The sequence below is a fragment of the Bactrocera neohumeralis genome, chromosome 5 (genome assembly GCF_024586455.1).
Source record: "Bactrocera neohumeralis isolate Rockhampton chromosome 5, APGP_CSIRO_Bneo_wtdbg2-racon-allhic-juicebox.fasta_v2, whole genome shotgun sequence".
In the NCBI taxonomy this organism is placed as follows: Eukaryota; Metazoa; Arthropoda; class Insecta; order Diptera; family Tephritidae; genus Bactrocera; species Bactrocera neohumeralis.
In genome coordinates, this window is record NC_065922.1 from 72,718,866 (window position 1) to 72,743,124 (window position 24,259).

General features: G+C 33.6%; 3 protein-coding genes across 3 annotated transcripts; 2 read left to right on the forward strand and 1 right to left on the reverse strand.

Moving 5' to 3' along the window:
- Positions 1 to 519: 519 nt before the first annotated feature.
- Positions 520 to 8,379, forward strand: LOC126760241 (uncharacterized). Its single transcript, XM_050475724.1, has 3 exons — positions 520 to 624; positions 5,942 to 6,143; positions 6,210 to 8,379. The coding sequence occupies exons 1-3, from the start codon at positions 520 to 522 to the stop codon at positions 8,357 to 8,359; spliced, it is 2,457 nt and encodes an 818-aa protein (XP_050331681.1). The 3' UTR covers positions 8,360 to 8,379.
- Positions 8,380 to 10,870: 2,491 nt separating this feature from the next.
- LOC126760243 (kelch-like protein 5) lies at positions 10,871 to 14,540 on the forward strand. The gene is made up of 7 exons (XM_050475727.1): positions 10,871 to 11,144; positions 11,216 to 11,573; positions 12,875 to 13,183; positions 13,241 to 13,548; positions 13,608 to 13,812; positions 14,068 to 14,166; positions 14,232 to 14,540. The coding sequence occupies exons 1-7, from the start codon at positions 10,996 to 10,998 to the stop codon at positions 14,448 to 14,450; spliced, it is 1,647 nt and encodes a 548-aa protein (XP_050331684.1). The 5' UTR covers positions 10,871 to 10,995; the 3' UTR covers positions 14,451 to 14,540.
- Positions 14,541 to 16,059: 1,519 nt separating this feature from the next.
- LOC126759366 (histidine-rich glycoprotein) lies at positions 16,060 to 18,980 on the reverse strand. The gene is made up of 2 exons (XM_050474101.1): positions 18,966 to 18,980; positions 16,060 to 16,668 (listed from the first exon to the last, which is right to left on the reverse strand). The coding sequence occupies exons 1-2, from the start codon at positions 18,978 to 18,980 to the stop codon at positions 16,276 to 16,278; spliced, it is 408 nt and encodes a 135-aa protein (XP_050330058.1). The 3' UTR covers positions 16,060 to 16,275.
- Between the last annotated feature and the right edge of the window lie 5,279 nt (positions 18,981 to 24,259).

Genomic DNA, 24,259 nt, shown 5'->3' on the forward strand with positions numbered 1-24,259 from the left:
GCAATTTTTTACGTTTATCTCCTTGGCCCCGCTGAGGGCAACTTATTCTAATATCCAAAGTGAGCACTTGACCTTACCAACTTGACATTCGCCTTGGTAGCGCACTATTTGAAGGCAATGCACAAGTTCAAATCAAACCGACATATTTCTTCGTAATAACGTAACAATGTAACATTACATTTCTTTCATTTCGATTTTGCAGCCTACTTTTTCACAAACGATCACAGCCAAGTTATTGGTTTTTTTCTGCCTCCTGCTTTTCATTACTCATTACGAAAACGTCTATTTATCTAACTTGCTGAGTTTATTGCATGTACATACATGCAGCTCGATCGAGCCGATCAAGCTGTCAGTCCTGCCAAGCAACGCTACAACGCTTGAAAAGCTGCCAAATGACCAGCTAAGCATGCGCTCTGCAGCCACGAAACAATAAGCAGCCAATCGGACGCCAGCCCGCCTCACGCCGTCGAATGTGGGCGCACACACGACGAGCGGCGAAACATTTTCATATAAAAGCCAATGGACGGGTCGACATCGACACCAAATCATTTTGTACCGTTAGACCGTGAAATCGTAAAAATGTGCGCGCAAAATATGAAATATTATTTAATAACGCTGTTGGTTGTAAGTAAAAAGTAGAGCATGTGTGGCAGCAGCAGCTGTTAGTCCAGTCCGCTGGGATATGAATATTGTATATTAGCGCTGGCAGTGACAGTGGAAATGTGTTGTATAAGTGGTGCTGGTGTTGAGTTTGTGGATTTTTGTAGGCCCGAAATTTGGTGAAATTGGAGAAAAAGAAGTTTTACATTCAAATTTTGTTGAACAGTGCTAATTTGTTGTAAAGTATTGTTGTTAAAGAAGTATTGAAATATAAAAGCAATATTTCGGTAAACAGTGCTTCCAAACACTATACTACAATAGCGAAGTCAACGCAAACTCAGCTGATTGAAGAAGGATAATGGCAGAAAACGAAAGCACGCTCAGAAAAGCAATGCAGCAAAAAAGTGCAAAGAATTTGACAAAAATTAAAAAAAAAAAATCAATATCAAAAATTTAAAAAAATACTTAAAGAAAAAATTTCTATATAATTTTTTCTTATAAACTTTAAAAAAAATATTTTTGCGCTATTTTGAACTTAAAAAAAAAAAATTATTTCAGAAAAAAAGATTAAAATTGAAATTTTTGTTTAATTTTTTATTAATATTAAAATTTTTTTAAGTTTTTTTCAAAACTTAAATATTAAAACCATTTTTTCCAAATTTTGAATAAATCTTTAAATAAAGATATAAAAAGCAATTTGATTTTAAATTAAAAAATTTAGTTTTTTTTATATCAGAAAAAAATTAAAAATAAATTTAAAAAAAATTTAAATTAAGTTTTGAATTTAAAAATATACATATGTATATATTTTTTCATTTTAAACTTTAAAATAAAATGTTTCAAAACAATAAATAATAATATCATGACTTTATCTTCAAAAATATTTTTTTTTTATAACTTTCGATTTAAACTTTTTTTTGAGAGAAAATTTGTATTTCATATATTTTTTAGTGGTATATTTTATAATATACATTCATACATATGTACGTAAATTGTATATGTACATATATATTTTTTTAAATATTTTGTGCTTTTTGATTTTAAATTTCGAAATAAGTTTTTTTTTATTAAAAAGATTTGAAAACTTTGAAATTAAAAATATTTTTCTTTCTTGATTTTATATAAAAAAAATTTATATAATAATAAAAATTAAAAAAAAATTATTTAACTAATTTTCAAAAAAAACTACTTACTCAATAAATAAAAGTTTTGAAAGTTTTGAATTATGCAATATTTCTTATTCATGACTTTAAATTAAATGTTATTTTTCTAATATAAAAAATTAAAAATAAATTATAAAAAAATTTCAAAAAATTTGCTTACTCAAATAACTATGTGAAAATATAGATTTTTAAGAAAAACCCCTTTATCATTAGCTTACAAAGCTTATATTTAGAAAATCAATTAGAAAAATTAAGAAATTATTAAATTAAAATTTCAACGAATTGTATAACATTAAAATTTAATATAACCATATTCAAAATTAAAATATTTACATATGTACATATGCATATGTACATACATACATACATATGAACAATTTTTAATTTTTTTATTTTAAATTTTTAAATATTTTTTTAATTTATTAATGTTTTTAATTAGAATTTTTTTTAAATAAAAATAAATTAAAAAAATTTTTAAATAAAAAAATTAAAAATAATTTTAATTAATTACAAAATATTTAATTAAAATTTTTTTTTAATAAAAATATTTTTTTTTATTTTTAATTTTAAATTTTTTTTATTTTAATCAAATATTTTTAATTTAATCAAAAATTTCAATTAAAATTAAATGAAAAAAAATTAAAAATATTTAATTAAAATTAAAATTAAAAAATGTTTTAATTAATTCAAAAAAATATTTTTATTTTAAAATTTTAATTATTTAATAAAAATTATTTTTAATTTTAATTTAAAAAAATTAATTAAAATTTTTAAATGATTTTTTATTATAAAAAAATATTGAAAAATTAAAAAAAAATTGTTCACCCACAATTAAATTGAAAAAATTTGCACTTTTTAGAGAAGTTTTTTCTTTTGCTTATTAACCATAAATTTAAAAAACTGAAAAAGACAGAATTAAAAAAAAATATATATCATAAAAAAATATAGGGAAATTGAAAAGAATTAATATTTAACTAGAAAAAATAAGGTTTTTAATTTTTCATTTTAAGATTTTTTAAATAATTGTATTTAAAATAATAAAAAATAATAAAAATAAGAAAACAAAAATGCAAAGAAAAAATTAATATAATTAAAACATATGTACATGCATACATAATTTATGTAAAAAGAGTTAATTTGAAATTATCAACTATTGAATTAACATAGATTGTTAACTCAAAAAAGCTTGTAAAAACTTGCACTGATTTGCCAGCTGATATCAACGCTGGTGCTTGCCACTTAAGCGAAGTGAATGAACGGCGCAGCGTCTGTAACAGCATATTACGTACGCGCATGCGCCTGCGCCTTGCACTGTTGCATGTGCGATGCCAAAAAAGAAAGCGAAAGTATGATGCGCGCTGCGCAGCGCATCAAGCGCTTGCCAACTTTTGCAGCATTTGCGATTAGTATACGCATATGTATGTATGTATGTGTGTGTGCAGTAGATGCAATTTTATTTGATTTTCGATTTCTTTTAATATTCTCTCCGCTATTTGTATAATTGTTTTTGTATTGGCACTGTTGCCAACCACTTTTGCTGCGTGCTACTTGCAACTGCTGCACGTTTCTACTGCGTAATTACCGTTAATAGCCGTTTTGATAAATCATTGGAAGATAAACACACCGCAGCAAGTCAATAACATTGTGGCACGCACGTCTGGGGCGTGTGGCTGCAACATACATAGGCATACTATATATATGTACATGCACAAATGCATTTTTTTTTGTTGCGTTGCATAAAACATTTGAACTTAACGGAATCGTTTTGAGCTTATGCCTATATTTGGCATATGATGCAACAATGAAACTTGTTGCACGCAACTGTTGTTGCATTGATGAGCTCAAAAACTAGCTGCGTTTCGTACTGGTTTTGGCGGCAGTGCACTTGTTGCAGGATGTTACTGCTTTGCTTTGAGGAGGAAATAATTATGATTTTTTAATTCACAGGAAGTAAGACGTGAACAGAAACTCGTGAGGCAGACAGGTTTTTATTGATAATCCTTGAATATAACATAACTTATATGCGATAATTTCTGGATTAATTCCACAATAATTTTTGTCAACGTTTACTGAACGGAAAAGAAGTCAAAGAGAAATCAGAGAACCCATCGAAACACTTTATCATAATTAAAGACTTTGTCCTAAGCGAAATCTACGAAGATCGATCAGTGCTATAACCCTTAATCTGCTTTCGATCGGTCAGTTTGTATGGCAGCTTTAAACTATAGTTGTTCGATCTATACAATATATTCAGAGATTGTAGTAATACTCTGGATAATAATCTATGCCAAATTTCTTGAAGATACCTTGACAAATAAAGGAGGTTTCCATACACAGACTTGAGTTTGAGCGGTCAGTTTGTATGACAGCTATAAGCTACACCAGTCCAATCTGAACTATATGATGGGAGATTATAACGATGCTTTGGAAAATTATCTGTGCCAAATGTCGTGAAGATACCTTGTCAAATAAACAAGTTTTCTATACAGGGACCTGAGTTTGAGCGGTCAGTTTATATGGCAGCTATATGCTATAGTTCTTCAATTTGAACAATATATTCAGAGATTGTAGTAATACTCTGGATAATAATCTATGCCAAATTTCTTGAAGATACCTTGACAAATAAAGGAGGTTTCCATACACAGACTTGAGTTTGAGCGGTCAGTTTGTATGGCAGCTATAGGCTATATGAGTCCGATCTGCACGATCTGTCATATGACAACTAAAAGCTATAGTTGTTGGTTCCGACAAATGAGATAGTTCTTGATAACAAAAGAAGGTTTGCAAAATTTCAGAACGATATCTCAAAAACTGAGAGACTAGTTCTCGTATATACAGGCAAATGGACGGATATGGCTAAATCGACTGGGTTCGCCATTACTCAGTCGATCAATTCTATAAGAAATTCATTATATACTATCAATGGTTAAGCCTCAAATTTATGCTATGAAAGAAATTGACCTTTAATAAATTTAGTTGGTTGTTACAACAACTGTAATTAAATTAAATCACTTCATAAGAATACGATCGGTTTTCTTCGATCAGCGATCACAGCTTGCGATCAACTATTAATTCAAGCTATTTCTTTAAAGGTCGGTTAGATCACCAGGAGGCAGTTAAAGTAGTTACAAGTAGTACAAGCTGTAGTTATACGTCTACCGCTTATGTCCGACCCTGTCTAGAACTTGGCTTAAATATATAGGAGCTCCAGTTCAAGGGACTGGAAAAAGTATCAGAATTAGATATCAGGTCTCTATTTAACTATTAAAGATCTATCCATGACGTGACATCCAGTAATATTTTCTTTCTTGCAATTTTGGATGCCATTCCAAAAGAACTGCGCCGTTTTTTGATACTTTATTCTGAAGAGAACCGAATTTTAGCCAGGTCGTTCTGCATCGACCGGAACAAAAGTTAGAAGATCCGGGCGATGAAGTGGGTAAGACGGATAAAAACTCCATACCGCTTAACCAGTCTTGGCACGTGAGGTCGAGCGTTGTCATGGTGACTCACAAATTCGGGACGATTTTCGGCAATCACTCGCTCCAATTGGATGAGCTGTTGCCGGTAGCCATACCCATTAATGGTTTCGCTCAGTTTTTGAAGGACATAATCTAGCATGCCGTTCAGATATCATCAAATAAAGAGCATTAAATTGGTTTCATGGATATTCGGCTTTGCCGTTGGTTTGACTGGTTTTGCCAGGTCCCACAAATGATTTTTAACGTTTGAGGTGCTCGTAAAGAGTCCATTTCTCAACACCAGTTACAATCCGCGGCAAAAACGACTTCGTTTCACAGCGTTTGAAGCGCATTTCTTTCAACGTCCTTGGCTTCAATTCCTACGCAATACCCTTGGTCTTGAATGTATCGTGCGGCTTTTAAACGTTTTGAAATGATTGCTTGGGTGACACCCAGAATACTGCGAGCTCTTCTTGTCTTTTTCAACAATTTTCATCGCATAATGCTGCTGCATGTCCACCATAAACTCCTATCAAAATACGTTGGTTTTCGGCCGAGGGTTTCTTCATATCATAACAGCTGCTACAGCAAGTGATACATTTTTCTTAACACTTCAGAACTTAAGAACCTAAGTCATTCCACCTCACTTATTCCACAATTTCCACAGCATTTTATAAATTAATAAAATTATTATAGTAAATTGTTTTTCTTTTAAAGCTCTTAGCTCTGTTTCACTCAGCCGAATCACAAAGCAATGCGCGTTACAATCGTCGCAGGCCGGCATTAGGAAATGCCAAAGAAACCATCGAAGCTGCTACAGAAAAGTCTGAGGCAGCTGCTGATCAACTAGCTCTTGCCGCTAGCCATGTAGATAAGAATCCACAAAGACGTAGTGGCGCTTATGCTAGAGACGGGGATGGTAAGTACAAAGAAAGCTGAGAGGTTATAATTGTGTGGCCTGTTAAATTATATTTCTGTTCCTTAGAATATCCTTATGGCAATTTGGAAATGAATCTCATACGTCCGGAGAGCGAACCGGTGCACACACAGATCACAGCCAAGTACACAAGCACGTTAAGTGCATCACGTCCTTACGAGTCAGGTTCATTGGAAGATGCCGAAACTGCTGAGGAATATGTAGCTAATGCCATGAAGATGCAACGTTATGGCACACGATTGCGCGAACCCATACGCATACTGTCCACTGAAGACGCACTGCAAGCTGGACCGAAGACACCGTCAGCACAAACTAACGACGAGTCGGCGGACGAGCGAAATGCTCCATCGCCGAGCAATATCAAATTTGAGTACTACCATACCGCAGCACAACAACAACAATTACAACAACAACAGTTGCAACAACAAACGCCACAGCATTTGGATAATAACCACCAGTCACTTTTGGAAGCGCAAATGCATGCACAATTGCAGGCGCAAATCCAACAAGCCCAACAGGCGCAACAGCAAGCGGAAAGTCAACAACAACAACTGGAGGCGCAAACGGAACGTGGTCAAGTAATTGTTGTGGGAAGTGCCAATGACGGCGTGCCGCAGCAGGTAGCGTCTGCTTACAATCGAGACCCGGTAACGCGCTCTTACGAGGTTTATGATGACAGCAGTGCCTACGAAGCCAGTGTGGAGGCCGGCGCAGGCGGTGGTAGTGGTGTCGCTGACGGTGACGGCGTCGATCGTCACTACCGCACAAAATATCTCTTTCAACCTGCCTATCAAGGCGCCAGTGTTGCACCAGCAGAGCCCGAGCCAGAGCAGCTGCGCGGCTCCGCATCAACGGAAATACCCAAAGCGGAGATAATGAAGCAGATCGAAAAATCGGTAATGAAATACATGAAAGAGCTGGAAGCCGAAGGCAAGATCGTCACTTCGCCGCAAGAGCCGAAAACATATTATAAAATGGTAACTGTGCCAGTTGATGAGAAGCATATTACATCGACAACAACACGTCCGAAACATTCCGGTGCTACACCCGCGCACAATGCTGTGTATACGAGTGGCAGTGAAAGTGGCAATCCGTCATCAGCGTCAACAACTGGATCATCGCACCGTACATCCACGCATGGCAGCATTTCCGGTTACTCCAGTTCACGCCACCACGCGCCCAAACATCAGCTCAAGTCTACGCAACGCTATCAATCCGAAGCCGAGACTGCGTATCGCGCACAAGCCGGCGCACATCAGGCGCATGAGGTCGGCGAGGCGCTGGCGCCAAATGTTGAATTCGTTTACAAGATCAAGACACGCGCACCACTGCAAACGGCCACCGTGAAAACAATTTCGAAACCATATACGTTGCCACTTAAAGGTACCTACGACCATTTCGATCATAGCGCCGCGCTGAAGCATATCGAGGACTTTGATCTTTCGCATGTAGTCACGACGCAAGAGCCCGATGAGCGTCCAACTTCGTTGAGCGCGAGTGTCACAAACAAGCCAAATAAGCTTTACTTTAACTCGGAAATCTATCACGATATTAACTCTCTGCCATTCAAGCCGGAAAAATCACGCACGCTATCCACGGCTGGCGCTGGCGCCGCAGCTGCCGAGTATCGCAAACTAAAAGCTAGTAGTGGTGAATTAAGCGTCGATTATAAAGGTTACTCCGGCTACTTTGCCGAACCTAGTGCACAAACGGACACGTCCGATGAAAAAGACACAAGCGCTGGGTCTAGCGCGCAGGTATCAGAAGATGGCTACCCCGTCATGAATCCCTACCAGTACGTGCTGAAGAAGGAACCACTGCCGCACAAATATGAAGAGACCAGCGCCAGTTGGGTTGAGGCGCACGCTAAACCTGCCTACGGGGCATTGAGCGCCTCACAGAAGGGACTAGAATACGACAGCTACAGTCCGAAATACAACAATAATCCCGAAGGCTACGGCTATCAGCACACATACAAAGCGGAACGTGAACGTGAACGCGAACGGGAACGTGAACGTGAGCCACAGCATAGCGGACACAAGTATGCCGTTAGTCGCTTGCCTAGCGGTAGCAACAGTAAGCGTGGCAAGCGCGGCGGTGGCTTACCATATCCCAATGTAAACAAGAAGGCGCTGCGCAACGCGGCCGTAAAAGATATTGAGGCGAGCTTGGCGCTACGTCCGCCGCCAAAAAATTAACGCTCCAGGCTTGATTTTTAATGCGTGCAATTATTTTTAGTTTTTCGTTTATTTATTGATTTATGTTTTCTTTTAATATAACTGTTTCTCGGCACTATTGTATGCGCGCCTGCAGTTATGCAAAGACATTTCTACAAATTACGTATTACTTTTTAAAATATATGCCAATTTTCCAGTGCAATGTTAGCTTAAGTATATATTTATAATAAAATAATAACGGTATTTAATTGTGTTCATAACTGAGCGCCTAAAAGTAGACTATAAAGAGGAATTGTGTTACCAACTTTGTATAGATCAACAAAAGAAAGACACGCTATGCCGAAGAGACTTCAGCCAAACACAATGGCAAACAGACTCGTTTTTGTCAGAATTCCTCAGTAGCTATAATTGCCGTCAGATTCAATATATAGCAGAAAGTTTAGTCAGCCATCAGCTTTAATACATATCAACACAATACAGAGAGTTTACTATTTTACTTTGTGCTTGCTGAATTTAGATGAAAACAATGAGATCTGGAAAACCTAATTAAGGCACGATTATCTACTCGGCATTGGATCGATCTTACTGACACACCTTTTAAGACTTACTCGAAGAGAAGACAAACGATAAGAAGTCGAAGGATTTTGAACGTGATGACAGGTTTGTAGCATATAAAAGATGATCCATTTCGAGGCCCCAACTTTTTGAAAGAAAAACCACAGTAACTTCAAATTTAATTAGAATAGTTTATTAGCATCCGAAAGAAAAATTCTTTGGCATTTATTTTTTGGAAACTATCTCTTTCAAATGTTGGCCGCGGCTACGTCCCAGATGGTCCATCTGTTGTTCAATTTTCGATGACTTGTTCGAGCATTTCGTTTGGTAACTGGAGAATGACACACGTGATGTTTTGCTCCGAGGCCAGAATCGAAGCAGGATTGTCCACTTAGACTTTAAACTTTACATATCCCCACAGGAAAAAGTCTAACGGTGTGATCTTGGTGGCCAATCGAACGGTACAAAACGTGAATTTATCTTATTATATATCCATTGATTGCTGCGTTGTATGAGAAGTGGCGTCGTCTTGTTGAAACCAAATGTCGCCGAGATCTCGAGCTTTAATTTCAGGCAACAAATAGTCGGTTATCATGGCGCGAACATTAGTTATTGACGATTACGTTCTCACCCGAATAATTTTTGAAGAAATATGGTTCGACGATTCCACCGGTCCACAAACCGCACAAAACTGTTGTTTTTTCTGTAATAAATATCATCTCTTGAATCTCTTCAGGATGCTCTTCGCCTTAAATGCGGCAATTTTACTTGTTGACATACACACTGAGCCACAAATGTACCTCATCGCTGAACGAAATTTGGCTCAAAACGTCGGAACTTCTTGGAACTTGGAAGATTCATAGAGCGAAGCGTTGTCGCTTGGCAACGTCGAGCGGCTTCAGTTGTTGTGCAAGCGCTTTCAATTTAAGATCTGGACGTAAAATGCGCCAAATCATTCAATACGTCAGTCCGAGTTGCTGCGAACAGCGCCGAATCGACTCACCACGGTCTTCGTGTACCCTCTCAGCTGCGGCTGCTAATTTTCTTCACTGCTTGCTAGACTCGCTCTATTCGGTCGAATATTATTCAATAATGAATGCTGGGTCTTAAGATGGGTGATCGTGTTGTGAGTAAACTCATTGGACCGATTTTGTTGACCAAAAGCTGAGTCAAGCGCACGAAACACATTCTTTAGATAACGTCAATTTTAGAAATAAATTTGAGTAATTTGTAAACGTTGTTCAGGCGTAAGCCTTTCTATGATGAAATGTTAAACAATACTGAACAAAAATAGCATGACAATTTGACACGATTCACGCGCGATCTGTTAAAAAACGGCTATTGAAAAAAGTATTCCTACTTGGATCAACAGTTATTTTTTTCTTTTTCTAATTTCTGTGCCGTTTTTAAGGTTCTCAATAACAAAATTTTATCGATTAGTCGGCAGTTGACATCAGTCTTTGAGAAAATATATTCGCCTTAATAAAATTTACAAATATCAGTTGGAAGCGTTCGAACTACTGCACTTCCGCACTTTTTTTCGTATTATCAAATACAACCATAAAGTTCCCAGGTTGCTTATACACAAACCACAATTATGTTGATATATATTTATACACAGTAGGAGGACGGTACTAAAAGTAACCAACCCAATCAGCTACTTGTTGGTGGCTCTTTCTTTTAATTCTCATTTATCTTAACACATATTGTGGTTAAAAAATGGGCCTGTGCAGAAAGTATCGAAATTTCTTCATAAAACCAATTTATGTGGAAATATATTTCACAAAAGATTTAAATATATTTTAATCTGTTACTTTCTTTAGCAGGCAAGATACTTCTGCGACCACCCTTATATACTCATTCAGCATATCTCTTTCAAAGAAAAAACAATAATTCGAAATTGATAACAATATATGTTATAAATTTCCCACGCGAAAAGTTTAAAATAGAACTTCGCAACTGCGGTTGCATGCACAAGCTGCGCTAAAGCTTCAAGCATAAAATGGATTTTCCGCCGTGGCGCCGAGCCAGTACATTGCAGTGCCACAAGCGAAGGAGTGGGATTTGTTAATTTTGTTTTTATTGTGAATTCTTGCAGAAAAATGTCGCTTAGCGTATCTGGACTACCGAAACCCGTTAATCTACGCAATGATGTCCGTCATAATTGGGAGGTCATGCAAACTGTTTATAAACTCTACAACGAACAGAAGTTCACTGATATTTTATTCGAGTTTCCTAACACGACATATAAGTAAGTTGTTGTTGTGAACTGTTGTTGTAATTCTCAACTCAGATATATGTATTAATATACCGTTTTAATAGGTTTACAGCACATCGCCTAATTCTCGCAGCGGCAAGCCCATATTTTCTAGAACTCTTCGACAATGCCGATGACGATTGCAACTCGCTAACGGTAACGAAAATGGATAGTGATACTTTCGAAGAATTGGTGGTCTATTGCTACAACGGACAGACGGATATTACAGCTGGTAATGCGGAGCGTATGGCCAAAGGCGCTATGCTGCTACGTTTATACGAAGTGGTTGATATTTGTGTGAATTACATGATGGATCATATAAGTGATTTCTTAGTGCGCAAGCTGATACCATTGGCAACAGAATTGGAGTACGAAAAATTTGAAACGCGCTTACTCGCTTATATTGTGAAGAATTTTAAGGAGGTGAGTTCAAATTTCTGCGCGAACTTTCTGTGGCATGTGAGATAATCACTTCGGCGCGATGCGTCCTGGGTAACGCAAGATGACCTGCGGCCTTCACGGCTTGAGAAAACTTTTAACGTACCTTTGATCTACGGTTCGACTCGGACTATGATTTCAGGACTAAAGCTTTTTTGGAGTTGGTTGAATTCTAGGTTGGTGGTCAACGTATTCCGTCAACTGAGCTTGTAGGAGTGACACCATGTACAAATGGCTGGCGGGTTAATGCCGAGGCTATTTCTGTCCTGTTAAAACATTGGCAGGCCTCACAGTACGTTCCTCTCCCATCCTCATTAAGTTCATATGGTAGATAATCTTAGAACCATTAAAAGCGACTACTTTTTGTGAGTTCAATAGCGTCTCTGAATGCAGCCCAAACGAACATGAATAGAAAAAACAGACCAAACGAAACGTATGTGGATGGAAATAGGTCGGAACCAACCTTGAAATTGAACAGGGTTCTGGGATGGTCAGTGCCTAAGGCAACGAAATCGTCCTCCTCGAAAGGTAGTAAATTACCTTTTAAAAGCGCGGTTACCGGCTAAGGATTGTCCAACCAGCTGGAAACGAAGGTAGGGCTGAGGAGCGAGGCGGATACGCCAACACCAGCAGAAGAAATCGCTAATTGGGCGGGCTCAAAAGAATTAAGGCTGTGTGTTCATAGCAGAGAAAAGAGGGTCATCTCTCGCCATAAGTGGAAGCGGATCACGGAGGCTATAGCTCTTCGTATGTGACTATATATCGGTCTCCCAGTATAAGGAAGCGGTGGCCAGAATTGGTTAGATCTGAAAAGAAATTAGACTAGAGGCTTTGGCCAAGGTGATTTCGAAATTAGAGGGTGAAATCTGAAACATTCAAATTTGCATAAAGTACTTAGTTCAGAAGACGTTCAAAGATCACACAAAAAACGAAAAAACTTTTGACGCAAAAATGTCGATACAGAAGGGGGAGAGAAGTTCAAACTACTCCATCCATAGTAGAGCTTATATATTCATTTTGTTTTTAGTATAATGTAAGTGAAGCTCCTTTTCATCCTGTACTTTCATAACATTTCGAAAAGTATTATTAACTGAGTATCCGTTAAAGATCGAACTAGTTTAACTGTACTAAACTGAACCACGAAACAATGAGATTGTCGGTTCTCACTGGACATTTAGTCACCGATTGCCAATTTCACACCATTTGAAAATTTCTTTTACTAAAAATTCCTTTCGTTTATAAAGTCCTGAGTTACTCAAGTGTTTTACATAAAAATCAACTTTCAGGTTAATCGAAATGGCGAAATATTTGATCTCAATATGACACAATGGAAATTCATTATAAAGGAACTAGACGTCAATGTGGCTTCCCAAGCGGACATATTTTTGGCCATCAAAGGCTGGTACGAGTACAATGCCACTGAGCGTCAGCAGTACCTGCCCGATTTGATCGGTTCGCTTACACTTACCGAATTCGACAACGACTTCTTAAGACAGCAAATCAAACCATTATCCGGTTGTGAAGGTTTAGCAACAGAAGCACTTAAGAAACGTGGCGAACTGCCTTCATGGGTCGCGGTACAGAATTGGGGCGAAGTAAGTAGATATATATGTTTACGAATATATTTAATAACGAACACATTAATTTTAAAGGATTGGACAGGTTATAAGGACATATTGCTTTACAATCAGGCTAAAGTGGAATGGGTAAAAGCTACACGCTTGGAAATTAAAAGATATTATTTCAGCACAGCGTTTATGGGGAATAGTCTCTACTTCATCGGCGGACGCAGCAGGGATGGCGTAAGCAAAGCTGTGCTCAGCTACAATTTGCTAACAAAAAAAATTACAACGATGCCATCGTTGCAAGCTAAGCGTACTGCCGCTTGTGTTGCTGTGGTGAATAATTCTATATATGTTTTTGGTGGTAAGGCGGATAATCCGTTGACTAGTGTGGAATGGTAAGACTTCTGGTAGACCGCAGATGCTGTTAGTGTTCTAATATTATGACATATTACAGTTACAGTACGTCAGCAGGGCGTTGGGAGTATAAATCTGGCATGCCTACACCTCGCGCTGCAGCTGGTGTTGCCATCTTGAATGCTAATATATACTTAATAGGTGGTAAGGATTTACGCACGTTGAACAGAGTAGACGTTTATAATGTTTCCACAAATAGATGGCATAATTGTAGTCCAATGGCTGAAGCACGTGAAAGTCCAGCTGTAAGTATGAAGTTGGCTAAAGGGTGATATTTTGAGCGAACGCCGATTATGTTTTGAAAATTTAGACATAATTCAGGCAATTTTTATTTGTTATTCTTTAGAAATAAACACAAAGTCATATCTGTCACATGATTTTTCACTATTTGTGAATATAGCGACACCTAGCGGACATATTTCTTTCGATATACTAGTAGTCCCAATTTTTTAGAATCTTTCCAAAATAACAGAAAAATGCAAAAAATAAATTAATTTCAGGTGACTGTGCATCAAGGCCTTATTTACGCAATGAGTGGACGTTTCAGTGATCTAAAAACCGTCGAACGTTACGATCCAAAGCAAGACAAGTGGACTAAGGTTGGGTCTTATGTGATATATACAGATTTTCGATTTTTTTTCAAACATCAAACATTTCACTACAGATAGCTTCGTTGAATGTCGCACGTAGATATATCTGCGCCGCCTCAATAGGTGATCAATTGTGGGCATTTGGTGGTGTGATTGGCCCCGCACAGTGGGACGATACTGTCGAGGTTTACGATGAGGCCAGCGATAAGTGGTTAGTAAAGAAAAAATTACCGGTAACTGGAAAATTTGATTGTGTAACACTGCCTACAAACTTGGCCGATAATCTTAATTGAGATGCTCGAAATGATGTAATAGCCTATGAAATATTTAATTACAAGGAAATTTATGAAATAAAAGGTATTAACTGCGAGTATTAAAAACTATGTTTAGTACGTTTTCAATTGAAGTTTGAAAAGAATTATATGAGCTCCAAGAGATACATAAGACTGCTGATTGACCTAATTGTTCCCGTACGAGGTTTAATCTATAGAGCTACGGATGTCATATCATTTTAATTATTATTTCTAAAAGAGAGGGTCTTGAACATTCATTACGAGACTCGAAACTTCATAGATGCTTACCGGTTAACACAAATTAAAAAAATGGCTGCCGAAAAGTGCACAGCACCACCACAACACTTAGCGTCATAGTCGCCCAGATAGGTCATGGCCTCAACCAAAAACCACTCAGCGAGAGGACGATCCTGGTAGCGTTGGACTTGTCAAAAGCCCTTTGACACAGTCAATCACAAAACGCTACTTGAGGACATCGAAAAATATACTCTCCCTCCAGGGCTGAAGAGGTGGACTATGAACTATCTGAGCGGTCGACAATCATCCGTACTATATTTCGAGGTAAAAACTCTAAATTGAGAAGAATTAAACAGGAGATTCCGCAGAGTGGTATCCTCTCGCCGTTGCAGTTTAACTACATCTCGAAACTCCCTCAATCGCCAGAGAGAATTTCTATCACTTCGTGTGATGACGATTACACGATAATGACGACGGGCAGTGGAATCAATGGCAGGTGGTCAAACGTAAACAGCTATCTCTCCGACCTTTCTTGCTTCCTCGCTACACGAAACCAACCTCCTCTCATACTAAATCCACAGCGACCATATTCACTATCTGGAAGGAGGAGTACATACTTCACCTTCATATTGCAGTCGATGGCGTCAAAATTCCGACTGTCCATAACCTTAGGATTTTATGTGCCACAGGATTTTTTGTGCCCCTCACTCCTCACACGACCGCGATAATTGCCAAAGTACAGAGGAAGCTACAGACATGCCACTTGATGTCTTCCATCAAACAACTTCCCAGCGACGCTTGTTTGTTCCAAGTTAAGGATCATAACAGTCACCTGCTTGTTGCGGAATCGTCACCTAAGAGCATCAAGAGGTCCTTCCTCAACTACATCGACGATATAAAACAATACGAAGACCAGAGTTCGAACGCAAACAAAACTTCAGACATGCACTGGCCGCCATTCACAGTGGGGCCATTAACACCTTCACCGACTCCCTCTCCGTGAATGGCATGCTTGGAGTCAAACCTCTACCCATTGCAGATGACGAGCTCGAGTTGCCGCGAGAATCGAGAGCGACCCTTGCAGCTCCCCGACTCCATCGCAACAGCGCGTTTCCTGGGCCTACCGTTGGATGACCTCGATGACAACTTATCTAATCCTTGACATCCTAACGAGGACTAACCGGGGGTAGCCGTAACACACTGAGTCAACTTGCCTGCAATATAAACGAATATTTTTTTTCTTATGAAACACTCATTTTTATTTAATTTACAATTGACGAGCATTCGAAGGCTCAGTCTTCTATTTTAACTATATACACAATTAAAAATACAAGTTCATTTTTCTAAAATAATTAGTGAATGTTGCGCTCCATTTGCAACGAGTGTGACCGTTGTATAAAAAAGTTTCAAAATGAACCACAACATTAAACAAAAAATTTGGCAGCCCCGCTATGGAAAGCAAAGTCAAGCTACCAATTTTAGATCACTAAAGGCAAACGACCGCGACTTTCAGTTTTTCTTTTTCAGCTCAACTCGTTTCTCTCACTCCGTCTCTTTTTATCTCTTTCTGGCTTGTTATCCACAACACTTATTCGTGATGATAGTGTTCGTAGTGCTCCAGATGTGGTGCATGATGTTCGATTTCGTGATGTCCATGCTCATGGATATGTGACTCGCTCTCTTCTTCCAAGACCAAACCGTGATTGTGGCTGTGCTCAGTTTCGGGATGTAAAATCTTCAATTTCTGCTTGGTACCGCCAATTTCGATGGGATTCTTGAGCAAGTGTTTGTCCTTGATGTAAACCGGTACCGGATGGAAATGATGGAATTTGACACTTTGATGTGAAGTGGCATGTTTGTGCTCCACCTCATGATGGTGTTCCGATTCCTCAGGTTCCTTATGGTGCTCGTACTCGTGATGTTCGAAATCGTGTATTTTTAAAGCTGTTGCCAAGGTTAGCAAACAAGCAAAACAAAGTAACTGTAAGGGAGTTTTATCGTAAGTATGTGGGCAACAAGTGGGAGGCAAATGAGTATCTGAGTTTTTGATTAATAATTTTGAATCGCAAATATGTAAAAAACGGAATTGAAAATATTTTAATACAGTTTTTATATTTTTGGCGTTACCAATTTTATGAAAAAAAATATAAATTTTGAAAAATATTTTTATTGGAATTTTACAGTAAAAAAAATTATGGTAATTATTTCAATAATGTAAACATTTTAGAAAGTAGCAATTTTTAATTTTAATAAAACAAAAGAATAAAATTAAAAAAAATTACACATTAAAAAAATATGAAACATTATTGAAAGTCGATAATAGAAATCGATTACATATGTACATATAATCATTAACATTAAATTTTTATAATGTTTTAATGAAAGTTAATTATTATTATTTTTTCGTAATTTTTGTTTTTAAATTTTTAATAAAAAATATATAATAAAATATTAACTTTATTGAAATTAATTTTTTTTATTTTTATTTAAGACTAATAGTCTTTTAAAAATTAATACACTTTACAAAAAAATAATAACAATAGCAAAAATATTAATTTTTTTGCTTTTTCGAATTAAGAAAATAATTTCGAAAAATATTTTGAAATAGTAAAATAATTAATTATTGATTTTAATCATTATTATTATTTTTTTACTAATTTTTATGAAAATTGAAAAAAAATATTGACATTATTTGTTTTCACTAATTTTTATCAACATTGGAAAAAAATATTAACATTATTTTTATTTATTAATTATTATTTTATTTTTAAAGTAAATTATTAATTTTTTTATTTTTTTTTTTTTGTAATTAATTATTTTAAAATTTATATTAAAAAATATTAAAATAACACATATTTATATTTTTTTTGTGTTTTCGAATAAAAAAAATATGTTCCAAAAGCACTTTGAAATAAACAATTTTTTCATTACTGATTTCAATCATTATTACTGTTATTATTATTATTTTTTTTTAATTTTAATTATAATAAAAATTCATTTAAAAAATATTTACAATACTGAATTATTTTTCTTACTATTTTTTTAAAGATTTATATTAAAAATTCCTATATTTTACAAAAATAATAATGGCACATATAAATAATATTTTTTTGTGCTTTCGAATCAAAAAAATTATTTTCGAAAGTGTATTCCAGAAATAAAATATTTACATTATTGATTGTATTAATATTATTATTTAGATTTTTTTGTATTAATTATTTTGTTTTAGATTTAATGAACTTAATTATTATTTTTTTAAATTTTCATTTTTAATTAATTTTTTTTTAATTTGTCATTATTTTTGTTCCTAAAATTTGTAATAAAATATCAAATTCTTAAAAAAAATTATAATAATAATCATGTTTTCGAAAAAAAAATCCGAAAGCATTTTCAAATAATGAATTATTTCCATTATTTTAATAATTAATGTCATTATTTTTTTAGATTTAAACTAAAAATTCTTATAAAAAATATGTACATTTTTAAATTTAATTTTTTTTTAATATTTTTTTCCAAGATTTATGAAAAAAATTAACATATTTTACAAAAAAAAATATGTTTTTTTTTCTTTTCGAATTAAAAAAAATTGTTTTCAAAAGCATTTTCGAATAATAAAATGTTTACATTATTGATTTTTTTTTAATATTATTATTTTTTTTTTGATTTTTTTTTAATATTATTATTTATTGTTTTTGATATTTCGAAAATAAGAAAAAAAAGTTTCCAAGAGCAATAATTGAATATTTACATTAATATTTTTCCCATATTTTACAAACAAGAATTATATTTTCGCATTAAAAAAAATATTTTTCAAAAAAAATTTAGTAAGTTTATTATAAAATTTTTAATAATTTTTTTTGTGTTTTCGAGTTAACAAAATAGTTTTCAAAACTATTTTCGAATAATAAAATATTATTATTTCTTTCCTACATTTTATAAAAGAAAATTAATAGCAAATATATAGATAAGATTTTTTGTGTGTTTTCAAGTTAAAAAAAATAGTTTTCAAAAACATTTTCGAATAAAAAAGTGTTTACATTTTCTTTTTTAACATTATTATTATTTTCAATGAATTTAATTATAATTTTTTAAATTTTTATTTTTTTCTTAATTATCTTTTTAAATTTTTCATTAATTTTATTTCCAAAATTTATAAAAAAAATTTCATATTTAAAAAAATAATAATATTGATGATATTTTTTCTGTTTTCAAAAAAAATTAAAAAAATTTTCAAAGAATTTTAATTTTTTATAAAAAAAAATTCACTTGAATTCTTACGATAAATTTCAGCATTTTACAGGACACTCCACGAAATTAACAGCTAACAGCAGGCACGCGAGCGCACACACACAACGCACGTTCTTAAGCGAGCGTCAATCAAGGATAGATATTTTCCTTTTGATTTATTTTCTATTTGCCTGCACTTTTTTCTTGCTTGCACTCGCACTTTCTGCGCAACACTCGAAATCGAAGAGACGTTGTTAACCGTGGCAGCTTAGCGTACTGAATGTGGCCAATGTGCGCTTACCAGATTCGATTTATACCATTTGGCATGCGCCGCTGAGCCACAGCTAAACAACAGCTATCACAACAACAACAACATTTGAAAATTTAAAGGAAAATCGCCGCGTACTGGCGAACTGGTGAAGCGATCGGCACCCGGTTTTGTATTTAACGGGGAACACACAAGAAAAAAGTGTAAAAACTGTAAGAGCGACAATATACAAAAACAACAAATTGAATATGAACAACAATAGCAGTGTGCGGAGTTAGCGCAAAGCTAACGAACTCGCTGCATTCGATTTTCCCAGCCAATTTCCTTTTCTATTATTTTGTTTTTAACGCTTATGTTGTTGCTAAACCGTTATTTATGACAGCTACTTTCTTAAGCTTATCACTAGTGAATACCCAACAAGTCGCAATTGGTAAATTTAAAACTTACTCCATTAAAAAAATCTGTTCAAATATTTTCAAGCTCCCCAAAATCACCACTTTTCAGTACCACGCACGAGAAAATGCGATGTGGGAAGCCTCGTCACTCGTTTAGGTAAAAACGGCCGCGTGGAAGAACGTACCGTTATCGCACTTAATCTCAAATGCCTTCGAAAAGTTTTCATTTCTCAGCAAGTCACCGAAGAAAAGTCAAAAGAACCCAAAAAAACCGTTAAACCAAAAAATTGCATAACAAAGTGTAAGCAGCGTCGTTATAGAAAGAGAAAAATGTTAAGGGTATCATGCGAAAAGAATTCCAGGCTCAAAAGCGAAGACAAGGCAATAGAAAAATACTAGAAACATGTTAAAAGGGAAGATAGTAAGGTCTAAAAAATCACTTTTACTCTCTACAGTCATTAATGAAACGCTGTAGAACAAGAGCAAGGAAGTCAAGAAAGCTAGAGCAAAGAAGAAATAGAGAGGGAGAGCAGAATATTAAGTAAAATTACCGTAAAACCGTAAACAAGCTCTTTTATCGGTATGCAAGAGAAAAATAACACACGAAAGCTCTACTTTACTACAAAGCAGAGTCTAGCAATAAGACATAAGAAAAGATTATTTAAAAAAAAAATTGTAGATAAAATAAATCACAGAAAATTCTAAATAAAAGCACTGAAATAACCTGTGCTGGCTAAAAAAGCTTTCAAGCTCTACCGCACGTGAAAGTCGCAACATATCACAAGGCAACTAGAATATGAATAAACCAAAAAAAAAATCGAAGACTTCAAGTGTATAAATGAAAGCTTGATACAAAAGCTAACAGAAAGTGACAGAAATAATCAACAAAACATATGAAACCTCATACATGCTTAAAAGCTCTTAACTGATTCCCTGAGAGCACACAGAATAATGAAAAAAAAAGCTTTGCAAAACTAGGCGCTAATTTAGGCGCTCTCTAGAGCTTTAAAGCTTTTCTTGATGTTAGTAAGCGTTAGCTACATTTCCTCCGACTTATTTGGCCAATATCAAAACTCTTATGAAAGTAAAAATAAGAATAAATTAAATTAATTGGATTACTTAAAAGCTTAATTGGAACAGTATGCTCAATGAAAGCTTTTGCTGTTTTAATTTGTGACTGATATATTTTTGCAGATGATTAAAGCGTTTATGAAGGATTATTTTTTTTGAAAAACTTCGCCAACAAAATGGAAAGCTCGAAGAAAAAGCTCAGCTTTTAGCAGCTTTTATTGGTGAAGCTTTCTTTATTGTAAATATTCTCTAGCGGTTTGTTATGCAAACAAAAATGTGAAGAGATATTTCGTCTCCGGCATCATCGGCATCTAAAGCTCCCAAATGTAATGCCACTCAAAACGCTAAATTTTATCGTAAATGTTACGCATACGCACCGCACCAGCTCGGTAATGACAGCAATAATAATGCCCAAAAACGGCAGTGACCATTTGAAAATTGTTGACAATAAAGCAATACAAAAAAGTTATGCGTTATGACAGGTGGCAATGACAATTTAATGAACAGTTATTAGAAATTGCAAGATGAAGAGGACTTGATGAGAAGCAAACGAAAATTGAAATTAAAAATCAAGAAATTCAAGTTTAATTATCGCAACAAAATATTTTTGTAATGAAATATGTGCGCATGCGTCGTTAGCTGACACGCAGCACAAGTGCAAGGTAGCAATTTGTGCGCATGCGTGGTCTACGCAATATACCACATACTATGTATGGGCAAGTACGGTCATAGTTATTTGTCAACTGGTCCATACAAATATAAATATGTATATGGATATTATTCATTAGAAAGTCAAAACTTGCATATATTTCTATATATACATTAACCTAAGATCGTATAGAATACTCGTACTAACGTTATATAACGGCGCGGCGAATTTTTAAAAAGCCAACCAATTTTCCCGTCTCAGCGGTCTATTATAAAATCTCAAAACTACAGATCATTTTACGTAGTACGCATTAGTCCATACGTTTATCCATGATGTTATTAAATCTTACATAATTTTTTCGCGACGCGGCATTAACACTATTTTAGCGTTACAAGTGTTGCTGACAAAATAAGTGTCGTTTTAGAGAAACAGAGTTGCCAGTAAATCAAAATTTTTGTAAATTTCCTAATGATTATTTTTTTTTTTTGAAAATAACATCTCTTAAACAATTTTTTTTTTTATAAAATATACAAATTTTCATAAAGTGACATAAACATTAAAATAGAATCAAAAAAATTTAAAAAACATGAAAATAAAAAAAATATATTTTTTGACAACACTTTTTTTGGAAAAAAAAATTTATTTTTGCCAAAATTATTATTTTTTTAATAATAAATAAAAATGAAAAACAAATATTTTTGATTAAAAGAAATATATGTATGTATGTACATAAGTATGTATGTATGTATATATTTTAGGACATTTTAGGAAAAAATAAATTTTGAAAAAAAGAGTTATTTTTTAGAAAACAAGAAAAATATATTTTTTTAAAGAAAAATAAAAATTTTTTTTTTAGAAAATAAAAAAAAACAAAAAATATAATTTCAGAAAATACTTATATTTATGTTTATACAAGCATTTTTTAGAAATATTTTTTTAGAACACTATTAATTTTTTATTACTCTTTTATTAATTAAAAATAAAATAAAAATCAATAATAAATAATTTTATTAGAAAACGATAGATGTATATTTTTTAAATATACATATGTACATACATATATTTAAGAAAACATTTTTTTTAGAAAAAATAAAAAGTTAAAAAAGAAAATGATTTTTAAAAAAATTAGATTAATATTTTTTAAATATTTTTTATAAAATTATTAAAAACAATTAAAAATTATTTATTTATTAGTTATTTATTTACAATTAATTATTTATTTTTTCAAACAATTTTTTTTTCTCTAAAAAAAATAAAATTTTTTCTAAACCATAAATAAAATAAAAATAAAGAATTACTTTTTATTAGAAAAAGATAGACATACATACATATATTTTTTGAGAAAAAAATATATTTTTTTCGAAATTAAATAAAAAAATGTTTTTTATTTTTCTCTAAAAAATTATTTTTTTAGAAAATTAATTATATATTTTATAAATATTTTTTAGACAATTATTAAAAAAAAATTAGAAATCATTTATATTTAAATTAATATACATACATACATATGTACATACATACATATGTAAATATTTCTTTCAAAATTATTTTTTTAGAAAACTAATTTTTTTACTTTTTCCGTAAAAACTATTTTTTTCTAAATTATAAATAAAATAAGAATAAAAAGGAAAAGAAATATTTGGGATTAGAAAAAATATTATTTTTTTAACATATTTAAAAAAATATATTTATTTGAAAACTTATAATTTTTTTAATTTTTCTCAAAAAAAGCTAATATTTTTTTCTACAAAAAATTAAAAAAACACATATATTTTTCCTTATCAATATTTTTTCCTTTTTATTGCAATGAAATTAATTTTTTTTAACTTAAAATTTTTTAAATTAAAAAAAAAATGTTTATTTTTATATTTTTTCTTTTTGATTTTTGGTACCAATTTTTTTTAAATTTTATTAAATTATTTCTTTAAAAAATATAGAAAAAACAGTTGGCAACTCTTCTATAAAATAACAATGCACCAATTAATCTAGCATGGTTTAAGTTTTATTATCATTTTTATAACTTTCCTGCTCTTTAAGTCAGGCAACGTTGCAAAAGCGCGCCGTAACCATTCATCTATTGGCAGTGGTCCAGATTTGCGCACTATCTTTATATGTGTTTTATTGTCTTGTCATTATAATCCAACCAACCAACTTGCTTTGACACATTCTCCACTCACTTGTTGCCCCAAAATACATGTGTACACACCATGCAACTGTTTTTGTTGCACTTGTGTAACTGTCAAAAATTGCGGTTTTAATAACCCTTCATAAAAATGGCACAATGTATGGGTCTGATTTGTGGTTATCAAATATTTGATATTTATGTCCATTCATGTCGAAATGTTCAGAAGTAAAGTAAACGAAAGCTTACACCACGTTCACACTGTACGATTTTTTAAAATAAATAAAATACTGTTGAGTGGTATAATAACAGTAAAATTTCAAAATAATATTGCTCGCGGACAGCTGCCGTTGTCATGTTCATTTATAAATTTTAAGGATGTTAGGTGGAAGCAGGGGCGGATCCAAGGGGGGTGGGTTAACTTTTTTATTTGACGAGATAGCTTCACAAAATTTGGCACGGATTTTTATGTTAGATAATGCTACAATCTCCGTAGAAATTGTTCAAATCGGATCCCTATAGTATATAGCTGCCATACAAACTGATGATCACAATCACGTTCTAGTATGATAAAAATTTTTATTTGACAAGATATCTACACGAAACTTGGTACGGATTGTTATCCTAGATAATGCTACAATTTCCGTAGAAATTGTTCAGATCAGAGCACTATAACATATAGCTACCTTACAAACTGAATGATCAAAATGAAGCTTTTGTATGGAAAACTTTTTTATTTGACAAGATATCTACACAAAAGTTGGCATAGTTTATAGTCACAGGCAGCGCTACAAGCTGTGAAGAGTACTATAGCTTCGTTGCAGCTGAAATTAACGGTTT

What these genes read in the sequence shown, in the direction of transcription:
- LOC126760241 (XM_050475724.1), top strand. Translation starts at nt 520, where the DNA reads ATGGACGGGTCGACATCGACACCAAATCATTTTGTACCGTTAGACCGT. An exon ending in ATTTAATAACGCTGTTGGTT is followed by an intron (nt 625 to 5,941) that starts GTAAGTAAAAAG and finishes TTTCTTTTAAAG; the next exon opens with CTCTTAGCTCTGTTTCACTC. An exon ending in TTATGCTAGAGACGGGGATG is followed by an intron (nt 6,144 to 6,209) that starts GTAAGTACAAAG and finishes TCTGTTCCTTAG; the next exon opens with AATATCCTTATGGCAATTTG.
- LOC126760243 (XM_050475727.1), top strand. Translation starts at nt 10,996, where the DNA reads ATGTCGCTTAGCGTATCTGGACTACCGAAACCCGTTAATCTACGCAAT. An exon ending in CCGTTGACTAGTGTGGAATG is followed by an intron (nt 13,549 to 13,607) that starts GTAAGACTTCTG and finishes GACATATTACAG; the next exon opens with TTACAGTACGTCAGCAGGGC. An exon ending in AGCAAGACAAGTGGACTAAG is followed by an intron (nt 14,167 to 14,231) that starts GTTGGGTCTTAT and finishes ATTTCACTACAG; the next exon opens with ATAGCTTCGTTGAATGTCGC.